Genomic DNA, 18,741 nt, shown 5'->3' with positions numbered 1-18,741 from the left:
AGTACACTGCTGAGGGGAACAGAGGGTGGGTCAGGAGAGGTCTGCCAAGCCATGTGGATCACCTCCAGGGTGGGGATCGAACTCATGCTGAAGTGGTTTTAGCTTCTTCCTGCTGAACTTTTAACCCACTGCGCCACCAGAGAGAGCCCTCTCCTTAATCTTAATGCTCATATTGATAGTTGTAAGATGGCATTAAACATCATTTCACAAACATGGTAGTTTGGAGACATGCATGCACATATTCTCTGAGTTAATAAAATATCCTCTTTTATATGGCAGAAGTAAATATGTGTTGATAGACAATAAGAACTTAGAGGAAGAATAAGACAGCGAGGCACAGAAATTAACACAGTGGTGGTGTCTGAAAACATACTTGACGGACTTAGTGTTTGCTATTGTGGTGGTGGTGGTGAAATATATGCCTCCGCCCCCCCCCACCAAATTCATGTATCATGCCTGTTATTTCATCCATATAAAGGCAGACAACATTGTTCAGTATGAAGCGAGATTCAACTGATCATAACCAGATAAATTAATAAAATATGTGGAAGATGCCAACACACATTTGTACTTCAATAGTTGTAAAATGACATTAAATGTAATTTTCTCAATAGATTGGTTTTATCATGAAATTAAGTGACATGCAACAGAGGGCTTCTACTATCACTGACATTAAATATATTTTTAGCTTAATTATTATTTTTCCATTTAAGGGATTTAATATAAAATTTATCTGCGTAATGTGTCATTGACCATTAGATAGTTATATACAAAAGTGCTAACTGAAAATACACAGTATTCACCTTAGCCATGATTTAGATAATATAGTGATATTAACAATTTTTGTTTTGATCACCAATACCCATAAGTACTCTTGCAGAAGGATTTTTTTTTTAATCCCAATGACTTGGGTAACTATCAAAAGTTTAATAAAATTACATGAAGGTTGGGATCCTATATTATACTGCTCTGCTGGTGAAATTAAGTTCCTTCTGTATGGAATTAAATTTAAGTTGTATCTTGATGATGCTTACTTTTTCAGTCCCTGGGAAAATCTCCTGAGAATTAAGCCTTAAGAGATTCCTTCAGAAAGATACTCTGAACCTTTGTAAATCTTCAGCTTATTTTTACTCCAAGTTCTTGCTCAACACTGATTCACTTGAGATTTTAACAGAATGTGAACTCTCACAAGTCATGCATAACAATTTGTGATTCAGAGAATATTTGCTTGGCATTAAATTGCCTTATTAAATATTTCAAATTGGTCTTTTGAGATGTTCGAGAAAGTCCACTCTTCCTGCTTCTTCTGACTGCTGTGTAACTTCACACAATTCATGCTATTTGTAAAGCAAACAGAAGCCAAATGAAAAGAATGACACAGGGCAATCCTCAAAAGAAAGAAAACTTAAGTTTCATTGCAGAGAAGATAGCTTGAAAGCTTCTTAAAGTACTGAAATCTTTTTCAGATTTGTGTGAAATATGGACTGATCAGCACTAATCCCCAACATGAGATCACCTCGGTGTGAGCTATAGGACTTGTCTAATGTGAAAATCGTGTCTATCCAGAAGCCAGTGGTACTTTTAAAATACAGTGTTTCCATGATTATTGTTTTTAATGGACACAATTATAAAAATTAAGGAAGCTTAAATAGCACTTTTTAAAGAAGCCAGTGTTGTAGGAAAGGGATTATTGTTTAATATCTGCAGCCCAAAGGCTGAAATAATTCCATGAGGAAATTACTCCATTTAATATTGTAGTAAAATAATGACCTTTTAGGCATTGTTTTATTGGAAACCAGGCACAGTTCTGTATTCTGTATATATGCAGTTAGACCTATGGCACGAAAAAAGGGGTTGCATGGACTGATGTACAGAGCTTACTTTTCGCAGAGTTACATAAATCCCAATGACTATTTTACCGTATTTTATTTTTAACACCATTTTTTGTTGAGATAATATTAATTGGCAACACTGATTATGATCTAGACATATAGTAACCAGGGATAAGCATTCATTAATTGGCTTTTCTAACTTACTAAATAAATTCTTTGACAGTCCTAGCTAGCAACTTTATTATTTCACTTGTTCTTAAGCCTCGTATCTCAGGTCAAGCTGTTACCTGACTATGCGCCTCTGAAGACCTAGGAGCTGGGTCTGTGCCAAGCCTTCTCCCTAGCTTCTCAGCGTGGCTAGTAATCATCGACTTATCTTGGCTTATAAGGAGCCCCTGCTCTGTCTTCATCTTCACAAAGATCCCACTGTAGGTGTGTGTGGCCGTTTGTTTCCACATTCCCCATCGGTGTAGAACACCAGCTCTGCTGTATAATAGATATAATCAGGGGCTGTAGGAAAATGGAGTCCAGCGGCTCTTTCCACCTGTGCTGCCAACGCCATAGGGGCCGCTGCCCGCCTGTGGAGTCCTGCTACTGTGAGAAAGCGCCTAGGCGTGATCATGAGGCTTGGGCGTCTACAGTTACAGATACTGAAGCCAGACAGCACAGGGCGTGCACTTATGTGAATGAGGACTCCTAGGCTAAGAAGCAGACGATTGGAAAAGAGCAGAGAAGCCAGGAAAAGATGATTGGAGACAGCTGGTTGGGAGCCGTGATTAGCTTCCTAGTACAATGCAAGATGCGATCGCGCAAGACAGAGTGAGGTTCACGTGGCTGGGGGCCTGCCTGCCTGTGTGCTGGCCGTGCAGGTATCACCAAGATACCTCCCGCCTCGCTTGTTTGTCACTCTTTACTCAGTGATCGTCTCTGAGCAATTTGGAGAGATAAATATTAGGTCTGGAGCTAGTGGTGTGACCTCCAGAAAAAGTCCTTTGGATTGTAGAAAGAAAGATTTCACTTGCTAGTGGAGGAGGATTCCCTGAAGGCACAGTATAAGGTTGTTTTAAAGTTGTATATGAATTTCAGTAGGGAAGGAACAAAAACAGTTGAACAGGTTCACAATAGGTATGCTGCAGCTAAATCGTTAAAGTAATTACTAATTTTTTTTAAGATTTATTTATTTATGCATACAGAACTGGGGTACAGGCCAGAGGTGCAGGGGCAGCGAGACGCTTCACCAGAGACAGAGTGAGGAGCAGAACAGGCAGATCGACGAAGTACACTGCTGAGAGGAGCAGCAGGCGGGTCAGGAGAGGTCTGCCACGCCATGTGGTCTCCTCCGGGGCAGGCGGGAATCGAACTCATGCGGAAGTGGCTTTGGCTTTTCAGTGCTGTGCTTTAACCCGCTGCGCCACCAGGGAGGGCCCGTAATTACTAAAATTTAAAACTAAAATGTCAGTGTCTTGTAGTGCCAAAATAAATTGAGAATTTCACCTAGACTCACTTGTACCTGGAGATATTTTTGTTGATATAGAATTGATGTAATAGGTAGAATTTTCTAGTTGAGGGGAATAAAATATCAAGTATGTACTATTAGATGATTCATCAAATACATTTCATGAATAATTGAGAGCTCTTACTCTGTCAGCTGTGAAGTTGTATAACCCTTCATAGGTAGTTGGCATGTTATGATCAAATCAGTTTTCATTTTAAAATAACTGACATATGATATGGGTATATCTCATTATGCAAATGGTGTCTAAAATGCATAAACATAAAGAAGCCAGCAAAAGAAACCTACTAATTTTATGCCTCACACTATAGTATTTTAAAGTATATAAACTAATATACATTTTCATCTTAAAAATTCCTCATTTAGGCACATTATGATAGGCCTTGTAAAATGTTGGTACTATGAAGCACAGACTTAAAGGAATGACTTCTGAACCACGGGGCTGGTTGGGAAACTCATTAATGGTCCATGTAGGAAATTAAAAGGGCATGGATGATTGAAAAATGACTCAAATGGACTATTTAGATGACACTGATAATTTAATGTCAACTCACCCTCCCTTCCCACTTAATCAAAAACCTTCCTGCTTCTGACTGTCTGAATAGTCTCTAAGCATACAATGTGCAGCTTCAAGAAATCTTTAACTTTACCCCACAGTTAATACAAGTTTCCATCTTGGGCATTGTCTCAAGCCAACCTGGATTATGTGAGAGTCACAAGAGGCCATTCCAAATGTTATCAATACAGCAACAGACATACTAAAAAATCTGAAACCACATATTCTATTTTGGACACTTACTAATACATTTACAAACAGGGCAAGAAAGCAAGAAATATGCTTGATATGTGTGTCTAAGAATTAACTTTAGTAGGACTCTACTATAGATGGCCATAGATATTTCAGCATAACCCTCTTTGTGTACAAATTGTGCATATATTAAATGTCATTACACTAAAATTTGCTTTCCTGAATTCACAGGTACGTCTGTTCTACAGGTGACAGCTACTGATGCAGATGACCCCACCTATGGGAATAGTGCTCGGGTGGTTTACAGCATCCTTCAGGGACAGCCCTACTTCTCCGTAGACCCTAAAACAGGTCAGTGCATGCACTTGGACTTCCTTCACAGCTTGTTTGCTGACTAGAGGATCTGACCAGGAGATCTACCTGCTCTCATTCCTTACAGTGTTCCAGCAGGTAAGTAATTGGGTGAGAGCAGATCTCAGACATGCTGCTTACCCCTATTTTGCATAATTAGGAAAAGACAGAAATGTATGCAGATATATAGATGAAGAATATACATATAATTTAAACATTATAATTATGGAATAATTGTGTATAATTAAGGGAATCCAAAAAAGAAATAAAGAAGAGAAATTGAGAGAGTAGTGATATTAAATCAGAATGAAATAGGTAGGTTCTTTTAGTCCCGAGACATCAGTCAATATTTTAAAACAAAAATATTCATTAACCAAGTTATCAAAATTCTGGGACAAAAAATGTGTGTGTTTGTGTGTATACATATATTTGACTTGGTAGGAGATTTCAAAATGATTGAAGTTATTTTTTTAATTGAAATACATTTAACATAAAAGTGTGTAAATTTTATCATGTACACATGTTGGTTTGCTGCGTTTACATTTTATGAACTAATTGCCATTTTAGCTATAGCAAATCCTTCAATGATGCATTATTAGGTATTAGTGTTGTTCATTTCATTCTGTTTTCCTAATAATCATGGACACTTTACATAGGAAAGAAATAAATTTCCATTAAATTTCCATTTCCTAGGAGGGATCAAGTAAGAGAATATAATCCAGTTGCCTTATTTGGGATTATACACACACATATACACACTGTCATGTCAACACCATGCATACACACACAAGGTTTTAGTCCATCAATTGCTTCTATATGTTCTGAAAGTTTTTTTGCATAATAAAAGCTTGCATTTATTCAATAGAATATTATTAAGATGTAAACAGTTTATACAGATTTTGTTTTAAGTCCCCATATTTACCCTGGACTTGTCCAATTCTGTATGTGTGTATTTATAAATGCCTTCATGAGCACATGAGTGTGTATAGGTAGATTGCTTTGGGTGGATGGAACAGGTGACCAAGGATAAAATGTGTGTAATAAAATATTGGCCTAGCCTGCAGTCTGTGCATTAGTGAAATAAATATATAAATAAGATAATATTCAAATAAAAATTGCATTTGACTGTGCATCTTTATTAGGTACTTTATTAAACAAAAATTATCTGAAGCATAAATCTGCCGCTATTTAAATACTACTTTATGAAATTGCCTTTGCTCTTACAATTTTTTGATCCTTTCTTTAAAAAAAACGATTTGTTGGATGAAATGTGTGCTCCCATGTTAATATGTTTTACATTCAATAATATACTGGCTGAAGCATCAGGGAAACCTAGGGATATATGTCCTGCTATAAAGATTTTTGAAACTATGCAAATCTCTTAGGCAGTTGTCTATAGATAGTGCTCAAAGGGATTATAAAACAAAATGCTCATTATTCTCTTCAGAGTAGTTTTTTTTTAGAACTTATGTTTAAAAGTCCTATTACTATGCAACTAAACTAAACAGCCTCAGAACTAATGAATTTAGTTGAAATTTTGTTCTAACTGACTGAAATCAAAAACAAGCATTGAATACTAAAGAGTCAGTTGCTATGGATATGATGATATATAAAAAGTGGTGGGATAGTTACTATAAAACACATTTTAATAGTAGCCTTTTAATGAGGAGCCTCTATTTCAACATGATTCCAGTTACTAGCATGCACAGAACTTTTGTGACCAAATAGATTAGAGAATGCATATGGTTAAGAGCAGGATTTTGATTTCCCTTATTTCTGTTACACTGAAGTGTACACTTTGATATTCACTGTCATTTTCTAATTTGGAGCTGCCAGTAAGACCTTGTTTCAACCTATTATGTTAACTATTTATGAATAACCCTGCGCAGAGAAATCACTTGTGTAGTTCTTTGTTTATTATGCTATATATTATTGGTTTAATATGGTCTATATTGTTTTATGCTGAATTCTCATTAATCAAGATGATGAATTAGCTGTCTCAGGAATCATTTATTATTACCTTATTGCTAATTTTTGGCATCATCAGTATTCCTAATTTTGCCATTCTGGTGGGTGTGTAAAGATACCTTTATAACTTAATTTTCATTTACCTGAGTACTCACATCACTTTTACATGTTTACATCTTTTGTAATGTACCTGACAAATATGTTGACCTCTATTTTATTGAGTTACTTGCCCTTCTTCATTGACATCGAGAAGTTTGTATTCTAACAATCAGAAAATGAAGAAATATAAGGGAACCACTTAAGTATATTTTGTGACTTTATTTTTCATTTTTATGATTTTTCTTCTGCTGAACAGAAGCTGTTAGTTTTGTTTGTTTGTTTTGTTTTGTTTTGTTTTTTTGTTTTTAAAGATTTATGCTTAAAAGAACTGGGATAAGGCCAGAGGTGCAAGGGTGAAGGCATTCACCAGAAAGAGCGAGGAGCAGAGCAGGCAGATCTACTGAAACACAATGCTGAGGGGAGCAGCTGGTGAGTCAGGAGAGGTCTGCTGTGCCATGTGGTGCAGCTCCCTGGCCAGGGATCGAACTGGTGCTGCAGTGGCTGCAAATAGTTTAACAGTGCTGTACTTTAATCCCTTGTGCCACCATAGCGATCCCAGAAGCTGTTAGTTTTGAAATAGCCAAATTAATAAATATTTCCTTTTTGTGAAAAAAAAAGTAATCATTTTTGTTCAGGTAAGTGCTTCACATTGCTTCCTGAATGTGTAACAAGGAGGAATATCCATTCAAGAGTGGCATTTTGAAAGGTGCAAAAGTCTACAAAGAATAAACTAAAGGAAATGAAAGTGAAATGTCAAAAATCATAGTCAATATCACTGGCCAGATTCCTGTTAAAAATGCTAATGTATGTTTAGGGAGGATAATTCCATTGGGATACAATGATTTTATTCGAACTGGAAAGCACACTGGAGTTACCGAGTGAAGAAACTATTTTAATGTTCATAAAAATCTTTAACTCTAAGCCAGGAATGTTGAGGAAACTGCCTGAGTAATATAACTGAACAGAGAGGTCAGAGACCCAAATTTAACAGAAGTCAGGGGTGATGGCTTATTTGTACAACTCAAATCTCTGTCCTACTCAAATTACGTAGATCAGCTGCATTAAAAATAAATCAGTATATTCATGGCCTCAATGTCTCTATAGAATCTATGTAGTTTCTGTCAGGTGCTGGCAGCAGAAGCTGTTGTACTTGCTTACAGAAAGGTGCTACATTCTTTGCCTTAGCATCTTTCCAAGGTCTTCAAAACAGATGGGGGGTTGCACCAGAAGAGACTCTCACATCAGAAGAGATGGGTCGGCCCTCCCTGGTGGCGCAGCGGGTTAAAGCACAGCACTGAGAATCTGAAGCCACTTCCGCATGAGTTCGATTCCCGCCTGCCGCCTGCCCCGGAGGAGACCACATGGCGTGGCAGACCTCTCCTGACCCGCCCGCTGCTCCCCTCAGCAGTGTACTTCGTCGATCTGCCTGTTCTGCTCCCCACTCTGTCTCTGGTGAAGCCTCTCACCGCCCCTGAGCCTCTGGCCTGTACCCCAGTTCTGTATGAATAAATAAATAAATCTTAAAATAATAATAAAAAAAAAAAAAGAGATGGGTCTTTTTTCCAAGGTCTTCAAAATAGACAGGGGATTGCACCAACCAGAAGAGATGCATACCAGAAGAGATATGCCTTTTTTCCTTGACAATAGAAGAAAACTCTTCATGGTCATGTCTCTCCCGCCACTTGGGATTCTTTGCAGTAATGGCTGCATTCTCAGTTGTGAATGACTCCCTGTTATTTTAGCTAGTTCCTGTGTTAAGTTATGCCTATGCTTATTCCATAAAATTATGCTGAGTCATTCTGTTAGGCCGTTCTGGAAACTGAAAGCCTGAAGTCAAACTTGGTATCAGGGAAAACAGAGGAGTATATAGTTATACAAAATACAAGTTAAGGCTTACTTATATGTATTTATGATGCTGAAATGATATATCAATACTTGCTCTATTGACCATCATTAACATTAAATCAGTAATGGTCAATAATGACATCCTTGTCTCTACATAAAAGATAGTGAGTATCTGTCATAAAAATTATTGATGTTATTACCATCACAGTAAGTTGATCAAGTCAACTGAATTTTATATTCCTGTTTTAGACATGCCAATTTATAGGAGTAGCACTCAAATTCAAAGAGGAAGTGAATACAATGTTCTTACCCCAAACATACATCTTAACCCAAAGGTTACTTATGTATGTTTGGATAAAAGATGCAAGTAGTCTAGAAAGTTCTTTTTCTTTTAAGATCAAGAATTTCCAAAAATTGTATCATTAAAATAGTATAAAAAACAGTCTTATTGAAGTAGAAAAAATAAATTTGAAGACCTTATTCCACATAAGTATGCAAATATTTACAACATCAAAGTTCCACTTATTAATGTAGCCAAATATATTTTTATAAATTTTAAAGTTTTGAAGCATTATAAATATATTTTCCAGAATTTAAAATAATGATTTTTTTTTAAAGGAAGTAAGTTAGAAGTTAAAGTAACCAGCCTTTATCTTCAAAATTGATTGCCCCAAGTCAGAACTGTGTCTCTAGATAAGATAAAGTACATGCTCTCTGGGAAACAATTATCATTAATGGGCAGGTCTTGACCAACAATAGCTCTGATTCTCAAAAATGACCTTCCTTTAACATCTTGTGTGGAAATCAGGCAGCTTTAAAAATGTGCTTAGTGAAAGGTCTCATTGAGTTTCTTAGTTGGGAACAAGGTTTTCAACATCCTCTCTTTAGTCTGTACGATGCAATTAAATTTGTCAGCAATCGTGGGTCTTCTTATCCTCCTAAAATGCATTTCATTTTAAAAATAAGCAAAATAATTGAGAAAGGTTTCTTATGTATGTTTGGATAAAAGATGAAAGCAATTTTGAAACTTTTATAGATCTCAATATTAATTTTACATGGTTTCAATTGAAAATCTACTTATTTCTCAAAAAAAATATGTTCTATTTAATAATAGTTAAGTACTTAAAATATTGAAAGTATGGGCCACAATATCAGCAAACGCATAGTGTTTGACTTGACTATGTTATATCCATCTCTCTTTTGTGTCTTACCTACTTGATATAATAATAATGAAAATAATGATGCAATTGCAAATAAGTATAGTATTTAAAATACTATATTTATAGTATTTTAAATACTATATTTATAGTATTTTAAAATAATTTTATACAATTGATAAATAATCTACAAAAATATCCCTATGATAAAATGTCATATCTCTGAGAAAAATTTATACAATTGATAAATAATCTACAAAAATATACAATTGATAAATAATCTACAAAAATATCCCTATGATAAAATGTCATATCTCTGAGAAAAATTGACTGCATTAATTTTAAATGTATCATTATCTGACCATTATTAGTTTTTTTTTGTATTTCACATGAAAGTGAAACTATCCGATATTTTTCTTTCTCCTTCTGACTTTTCTTAGCGTAATCCTTTCACCTTCATCCATATTGCTGCAAATGTCATGAGTTTATTTATTTTTTATTGCTAAGTAGTATTCCATCGTGTGCATATCACATCTTCTTGATCCAGCAACTATTTTGAAACATTGAGGTTGTTACCATATCTTGGCTATTGTATCAATAAATAGTGCTGCAATAAGCATGGAAGTGTAGGTTTCCTTTCAAAGTAGTGTTTTTGATCAGAGACCTGGGCTATCGATGAGTAGGAGAAGAGAGAGGGGTAAAGATGGGATGCGGGAAAAGAGCATAAGGACTATTATGATGGAGTTTGGAAGCTTTTGTGGTGGGAGAACTGTGGTTTCCACCCTTAAAGGGAGAAAACATAAATGATCTCATAATTACCAATGATGTTAAAAAAAAAAGTACATTTAAATATAAATTAAACAAACAAACAAAAAACTGTTCCACATTGTCAATTTATTGTGGGAAATATTGTCTCACTTTGTGTTACTCAAGGAAGAATTTCTAGTAGTTCCTGAACTGCAGCAATTTTTATGGGAATCAACAGAAGACATCTTTTTTTCAAAAATTAGTTAGCGATCTAGTGTACACACTATTGCACAACAAACATCCATTTCTCATTTTGACAGTTCTGTAAAAAACTGAGTATAGCAATATAACCAATTTGGAAGCACGGTTCCCAGTCTCCCTGTCACTAAAGTGAGAGAATAAAGAATGTCTGTTAGGGTTGTAGGAATGTCTTGGTGTCTGTGTATATGATCCAGGGCTCCATCAGCGGGGCTTCTCATCCTCTGGGTCTAGACCATATCTTGTCATCAGAGGTACAGCAGATCACTTATGGTTATGTGACAACAAACACCGAGGTTGAAATCCACAGAAGACTTGAGCAAAAGGCTGGCAGTGAAGTCAGTCTGTTTTGGTAATTTTTATGTGCAGACACATACAGCTGATCCTTGGACCTTTGGGCAATGTGCTTTGCAGACCGATAAATGGCCTTCACAGCACAACGCGCTCTCCAGGTAACTGTAGAGCTGGCTGTCTGAGACTGTTCCTCCTCTCCACACAAAATCCATGATCCAGAGAGAGCATGCTGTTTTCTGGTGATGAGTAACCACCATACAGTTCGACTGCCAATACTGAACTGGAAGAGATTTTCACACTGATTCTAATAAAATATCAACAATTTATATTAATTGTAGATATCTGGTAGATCAGAAAATGAGATGAAAGGCAATTATCTCTGATGCTCCACTGAGAATTTTTAGGAGAAATAGTTTCACTGTGTTAAGTAGCAACAAAGTACTTTAAGGGCATCGCAGAACTCAAGTAACTCTCCCTCTTGGGAGCAAAGAGAAAGAATATCATGTCCTATTGACATAAACAGATTTAATATCCATTTACTAATATTGCTCTGACTTTAGATATAGTGGGGGAAATATAGAGATTAACATCCTGTTTTTCAGTTAAATTATTTGTAGTGGGTCTAGATGGATGCATGTCATTGTTTGGAACATTTAAGTAAATTTTACAGAATGTAAATTAAACAAGTAAATCTGGTTAGCAAACAAAGAAATGATATCAGTGGAATTTGTTTTTTTTTTTTTTTTCACAAATAGAAGTCTTGTGAAAAGAGTTGACCAACCATTGCCAGGAAGAAAAAAAAAAAAGAAGCTCACTGACTATAAAAGTGTGATTATATCTTTACACATCAAAAATGATAGTCAGTGTTAATTGATTGTAGCCTATTTTTATACTACTTCTCGCTGGTAAAGAAAATGCATCTTTTTTTTTTTTTTTCAACTGCATTGTGTATGTACTGCATCTCAGTAGTAGGGTCTTATTTAGTTGGGTTAATTACTAAACAATTGCCCCATAAAATATATTAACTGCAACAACTGATTGTTCAGTATTGAACAGATGAATGGCAGGTATCATTTCAGTAATCTTCCTTGGTCTTGAAATGCCTTTATGGACTGACCATAGAACACAATCACCAAGCAAGTCCATTGTTCCCTCATCTCTGTAGATTTATTTATATAGATTTTTTTTAAGATTTTTTTTAAGATTAATTTATTTATGCTTACAGAACTGGGGTATAGGCCAAGATTATGGTGGGGGAGAAGATTCACCAGAGACAAAATATGGAACAAAACAGGCACATACACGCTGAGGGGAGCAGCGGGCGGGTCAGGAGAGGTCTGCTGCGCCATGTGGTCACCTCCCTCACTGGGGATGGAATTCATACTGCAGTGGCTTCTGAGAGCTTCCTAATCCAGTGCTTTAACCCATTGCACCACCAGGGAGAGCCCTATTCATATAGTTTTAATATATATTTTTTCTATATTGTTTTTACTCTCATGTCCCTTTTTTTTTTTTTTTTTTGCTCATATTTATCTATCTCCTGCAATTGTTGGGGATGATTACTTTTACTTTCCTAAAATCCAAATAAATGGCTCAAGCTCCTAAAAGGCAGTATGCAAAGAAGAATTCTGAAAGTTCTGAAAACCCAACAATTCTAAAAGTTCCTGATATAGAAAGAAGGAGCAGAAATAAGCTTATTTTTCTCTTAAGAAATATTGATTTCCCATTTTAACTAAGAGCTACTGGCTTCTTTCTACTTTTCTGCTGGAGACCAGTTCCTTGTGATGTCTTCAGTACTCAAAATACTGATAACACTTTGGGGAGAACCATATTTTCTGAAGGGTAAAAGATATGTGGAAATATTTATGACCCATGCAAAAAAGAAGTGAACTGGAAGCAGAAATTTAAACTTTCAAAGTCTCCAAATCTGTGACAGATGATTGAAACAGTCACTTGTTTACACAGTTGTCCCATTTCTCTTCTCTTTGAGCCACTTTTTTATGGTTTCTCTTTTCATTGTTTTCTAGAATGTTCCACAGAAATTGGATTGGTAGTAAAGAATTGGGTCTTCTTTCACCTCACCTTTGTTCACCTGTCATACAGGAGAGCATCATTGCTCTACAAAAGACTGCCCTCAAGAATTACCCTTCCCTCACACGGCCATGTGGCCCAATCGCAATCATTTAAAAAAAATCATTCACTTCCCTACACTAAATATTTCTCAAAATCTATAAGACTTTAATCTTTAATATTGTAATTATGGTTTTCATCCTTTTCTATATCTCTACAAGTTAGGACTTTTATTATTTAGAATAATTGACTCACAACTATCATTCATAATTTTCTTCGTATTCCTTGGCTCTTGCTTATTTTCCTTTATTTTATTTTTCATTTTCTTACTATTTTCCCATTTCATTCACTCATTTCTTAAAATATTTCTTTAAAGATGTTCTAGTTTTCTTTTTTTCTCAAATGGGGTAATTTGTTGTAATTATTTTCTAATTATTATTTATTTGTGTGTTTTGGGGGGTAATATTATTTACAAAACTACTAAAAAGAGCCCAGCTAGTGTTTTCTTTTTCTGTTGTTGATGTGAGGTTGATTCGGTAATGCTTGGGTGCCTGAAAAGAAGAAAATTTAGTTAAGTTTGGGGACCTGCAGAGATGACATGACTCTTATAAAGATTATTTATAACAGAAACTCTATTGTAGCCCATGCTGAGAGTTAGCATTCGCTGGTCATATATTCTTATTTCACCTCAAGTCAAACCTTAGATAATGAGTGTTCTTTTGAAGTCCAGCTGAGATGTAATTCCCTTTCATGATCTCTTCAAAGCATTTACACTTTGAGTTCTCTCATTCTCTCTCCCTTTCTTGACACTTCTTTTCCCAAATTTGTGATATATAGAGAGACATATTGTTTTACTTTGATTTTTGCATGCATGTATACACTATTCTATTATTTGATAATGGAAGATAATTTTGCCTATTTTCAATGTTCATTGCACAATTTTCTATTCCATAATATTTCAACCTACTCATACCATGAATTTGAATTTATTGTAAGTTTCACTCTTATGCCATAATTTCAAATACATAGCACTTTTAGTGATCATTTCCAAACTTAGAATTTCTTTATTAATTGAATCAGATCTGCTTTTGATATGATGTTGTTGATATTTCCAACATAAAATATGGGAAACCACTTCGTGATTCCTGACAATCTATCATTATCTTATTATTGTATATATCCAGTAAATAGAATACAATAATGTAGTAAACAATGCCTTTGACATTGATTTGCAAACTGTAAAATGGTAATAATCTTAGCAAATAAGTGAAACAAATTATTGTCAGGGTTTCAGTATGTAACTCCACATGGATCACATCACCAACTTAATCACATTGTCAGCAGTGTGATCTATTCTGGAATATAGGTTACAGTTTCTTGTTCTCAAGTGAAAATGACTTTTCATAGAGCTGATGGAATAAGCTCTGCATCTGTAAGACAGGCCATGTTCAATATAAGCAGACAAATATAAAGTTAATCTGAGATTAGAAAACTACAGCATTAAAAATGTTCTCAGTTGCTACAGACAAAAGGAAGATCCCATGTGGATTTCCATAAGGCATTTTTGGCTAAGAAACCTTGAACAGGCAAGAGTAGAAATGAAATCCTCCCTGGTGGCGCATTGGGTTAAAACGCAGCACTATGAAGCTATCTGTAGCCCCTGTTGCACGAGTTTGATCCCCAGCCAGGGACTGACCCATGTGGCACAGCAGACGCCTTAAACCTCATACCTCTGGCCTCCATTCAAGTTCTTGCATGCATAAATAAATCTTAAAAAAAAAAAGACTAGAAACTAGACAGAGTCAGTATTCATCCAAGGAAGAGGTGGATTACAGAATTGGCACCATAAAGATTTAGATGGAAGAGCTCTGTTTTATGTCTCTGGAAACCCATGGGATACACTCAACTCTGTCCACACACTTCTTTTTAGTATAGCTAAACGTACTTTAGTCCCATATCCATCATGGGATGGCAGAGGGTGGTGTCACAGGAATGATAAGGTTTAATTTTTTCTTACTGTGACCTCAAAAAATTTTTGTATTCTCTTATCTAGAAATATTGAACTTTCTCCATATATGTCTCCCTTTGTTCAAAAGGAAGACTTTCTTCAGGAGTATTCAACCATTCACCATGTAAAATTTTCTTTTGATGATTTTCTCTAGCATTGTGAGAAGACATTGTCAGATTTTAATAAGCCTTACTGAAAAATGATCCATGCTTCACAGGTTGCTATGCCCTAACTAATAAAATGAAATGTTTTCTATAATATATTAAATATCCACATAAAAACCACTTATGAGAACCACTTATGTGTATCATCAAAGATAATACAATGTTATTTTTTTTAAGATTTATTTATTTACGCATACAGAACTGGGGTACAGGCCAGAGGTGCAGGGACAGTGAGAGGATTCACAGAGACAGAGTGGGGAGCAGAACAGGCAGACTGACAAGGTACACTGCTGAGGGGAGCAGCGGGGAGACAGGCTTGGTCTGCAGAGCCACGTGGGTCAGCTCAGGGGCGGGGATCAACTCACACTGAAGCATCTGTGGCTTGCAGTGCTTTGCTGTAACCTGCTGCGCCACCAGCAAGGGCCATAAATACAAATTTAATGTATACCGTTTTGCATTTAAAAATATATATCCTAAGTAATACATCACTTTTATCTAAGCCTACTGGTATGAATTATGTAAAATATGCAACAAAATTCATATAGAGTTAATTATTCTCATTTACAATAAACCATGATCTTTCATTTCATTTCATATTTAATAAGTCAGAAATTCACCTAGAGTAACTGACAAATATTGGGACATGTGTGGGAGGACAGATATATTTTTGGGAAATACAACAGGTGATATTTCTACTTCTTCAGATGCTTTTTAAACAGGTATTACATTGCATTGTATGTTTCAATTAGAGCATCCAATTATTTCTATAGCTCATATAAAAGCAAAATCACTTCTAAGATTCATTTGAATCAAGTCATCAATTCAGTCATATTTGTTGCTTGCCCTATGTGTGCAAGACTCTGTGAAATGATGTTGTTCAGTTAATGAAATAAAATCACAAAAACTGCTGACATCTCTGTTCTCAAATTGAAAAAAAAAAAAAAAAAACCAGGAAACAAAACTTCTGCAGGATCCTTAAAGGTATTCAAATGAGTGATAGTTACATTTATCCACTCTGGTAGCTTCAATTCTACAGTCAGGTTTTTGCTGTTGGAATTGTTTGGATGAGTCTTTGTTTTATTTCTCTATATTCCATAGATAAGGGAAACCATGTGGTATTTGTCTTTCTCTTTCTGACTTCCTTTACTTAACTCAGCCCCTTCTAGTTCTATACATGTTGTTAGAGATGGCAAGAGTTTATATTTTCCATATCTTAGTAGTTTTCCATTTTGTCTATATACAACTTCATAATCCACCCCTCTTATCATTGGATACTTAGGGTGTTTCTGTAACTTGTCTATTGCAAATAGAGCCACAGTGAGGATAGGAGCGCTATACCCCTTCAGAATGAGTGTGTTGCACCCCTCAGGTAGATAACTAGGAGTGGAATTGCTAGACCGTATGGTAGATCTATTTTAATATTTTGAGAAATTTCAATGCTATTTGCCATCAGAGCTGGGCCAGTCTACACTTCCACCAAGAGCGTATGGGGCTCCTCATTCTCCACATCCTCACCAACACCTGTTGTTTCTGGTCTTTTGCTGTGGGCCATTCATGAGGCGTGAGGTGATAGCTCATGATTTTGATTTGCATTTTCCTGTTAATACATAATGAGAGCATTTTTGATATTATTCTTGGTCATCTACATATTTTCTTTGGAGAAATGTCAAGCTCTCCTGCCTACTTTTATTGAGTTCATTGTGTTCTTTTTGCTGAGTTGTCTGAGTACTTTCTAGATCTTAAATATCAGATCTTTGTTGGAGGTATGGTGCTCAGATCTCTATGAGTCTTTCCCCTAAGTTTTCTGTTATGAATAGATATGGTTTTGGGTCTTACATCCAAGTCTTTTATCCACGTTGAGTTGAGTTGTAGCTCCATTCTTTTGCATGGGGCTGTTCATGTCCAGTCTTCCCAACACCATGTATTGAAGAGCTCTTCCTTTCTCCTTTGTATACTCTTGGCTTGTTTTGTTGCAAATTGACTATCCATATAAGTGTAAGTTTATTTCCAAGCTCTCAATTCTATTCCATTATTCTGCAAGTCAGTTTTTGTTCCACATTTTAAAAATAGCTTTTTTCAAGCATGTGTTTATATAAAAGCTTTATATAAACTAAGTTAGTGTTCTTTATCAAAAATTACATCACATAAAATTGTGTCTACCACAGTCTGTTAAATCATTTTTAGATCATCGCAAAATAGAGATGTGATATTTTATCTTCTTTCAAGTCCAGATCTGATTTAAAAAAATCAAATCACTGATGAGCTCTGAGAACTAACTTTCTTGTGGAGAAAACACTGTTCCCACATCCAAATGACAGTTTCATATCTGTTCCAGCACATACTCCCCATGTGGCCCAATTAAGGCATTTCATGACCCTGAACTTCAGTTTTCTCCCCTAAAAATTTGGAATAGAAGTCCCTGCCCTGTCAGATAGTACTGAATATTTAATAACTTACAGACACATACAGACACATGCATCTATAAAGGGATTATTATAAATGTGTAAGAATAAAAGTGCTCTGTATAGCAGAGCATACTGTAAACAAGTGTGTTGAAATATTTCATCTTTACTGGACAGTAAGCAAACAGTGTCATCAACTTTACTTGACTCATGTTTGACATTTTTATCCCAAATTTTAATTGATTAGAAAATGAATACACTCTGGAAGTCACTTGTTCTCGTTAGATGCATAAGGAAATTTAACGTTGGTTGCAATAACTGTCAAAGGTTACCTTCAACTTTCGGTAAATTCTGACTTTGACTCTTAGAGTTGAAGTTATTTGAAGATTCAATTCAGGGCACAGTAGCCTGGTCTTGATTGCAGTCCCCAGGAAGCTGATTGCAGTGTGGATCAGGCCATGTGTCACTGTCATTGAACTTTGGAACAATAATTGTAATTTTATACTGTTTTTATAACTGATTGTATGTCAGGAAAAAAAAAAAAGAAAAAAGAAATCTCATACATTTTCAGGCTTTCAGTGTGTTCTAAATTTTACATGGACTTGCTCTTTCTGTTGTGTAAGCAGATCACTAATCATTCAGAGTCTCTTTCTGGGCTACAGGATGATATTTCATATTCAAGAGCCCCACATCCTTAGATTTTACTCTGTGGTGATACTATAAAAATTATCCTTTGTAGCAAAGTTACAATACAAACAGCATTTTTGTCCTTAATGTGTACTTGTTCAATAAACAAATCATTAGTTTGGAGACAGCAGATCCTTGCAGAAAAAGTAATTAATGAGGAGAGTATCCTTCCAGCCATATTATTTTCTGTGCAAACACACACCTGGAGCTATCATTCTGTTCTCCACCCCTTTCACACAAATACAAAGGTGTGTTCGTACACTCAGGCACCAGAAAATGGGTGCTGTGTTGTCCTGTGTGCAATCACGTAGGGCAGAAATATATTGCTGAGCTCATCAGAACAATTCGCTGAGCCCCATTCTAGATACAGGCACTGTCTCATACTGTTCCCAAGCCTCAGTAAGGTGGACTTTCCAGTTAACATCCTTCTCTTCCAGATAATCCTTCTTGAGAAGTCACATGAGCCTTCCCATTTACTTTATGGCATTATGTAACCCATCATACATAGATGTCCCTGTCATTAATTTATTTAACATATACCCCTTAAAATAAACATTCATGGGCCCTCCCTGGTAGCGCAGCGGGTTAGAGCACAGCA

At 35.8% G+C, this 18,741-nt stretch overlaps 1 protein-coding gene across 6 annotated transcripts in view; it reads left to right on the top strand.

The window, feature by feature from the left end:
* Positions 1-18,741, top strand: part of CDH18 (cadherin 18, type 2) — a 658,667-nt gene that overhangs the window by 506,387 nt on the left and 133,539 nt on the right. For all 6 annotated transcript variants that reach the window (XM_012721823.1, XM_012721820.1, XM_012721821.1 and 3 more), the window contains one exon: positions 4,325-4,444. In XM_012721823.1, coding sequence (XP_012577277.1) covers positions 4,325-4,444 — 120 coding nt within the window. The remainder of the gene's footprint in view (positions 1-4,324; positions 4,445-18,741) is intronic.

Source organism: Condylura cristata, unplaced genomic scaffold, assembly GCF_000260355.1.
Source record: "Condylura cristata isolate star-nosed mole 26May11 unplaced genomic scaffold, ConCri1.0 scaffold00007, whole genome shotgun sequence".
NCBI classification, from domain to species: domain Eukaryota; kingdom Metazoa; phylum Chordata; class Mammalia; order Eulipotyphla; family Talpidae; genus Condylura; species Condylura cristata.
The sequence above is the reverse complement of the archived record's forward strand: the minus strand, read 5'-3'. Positions and strand labels throughout refer to the sequence as shown.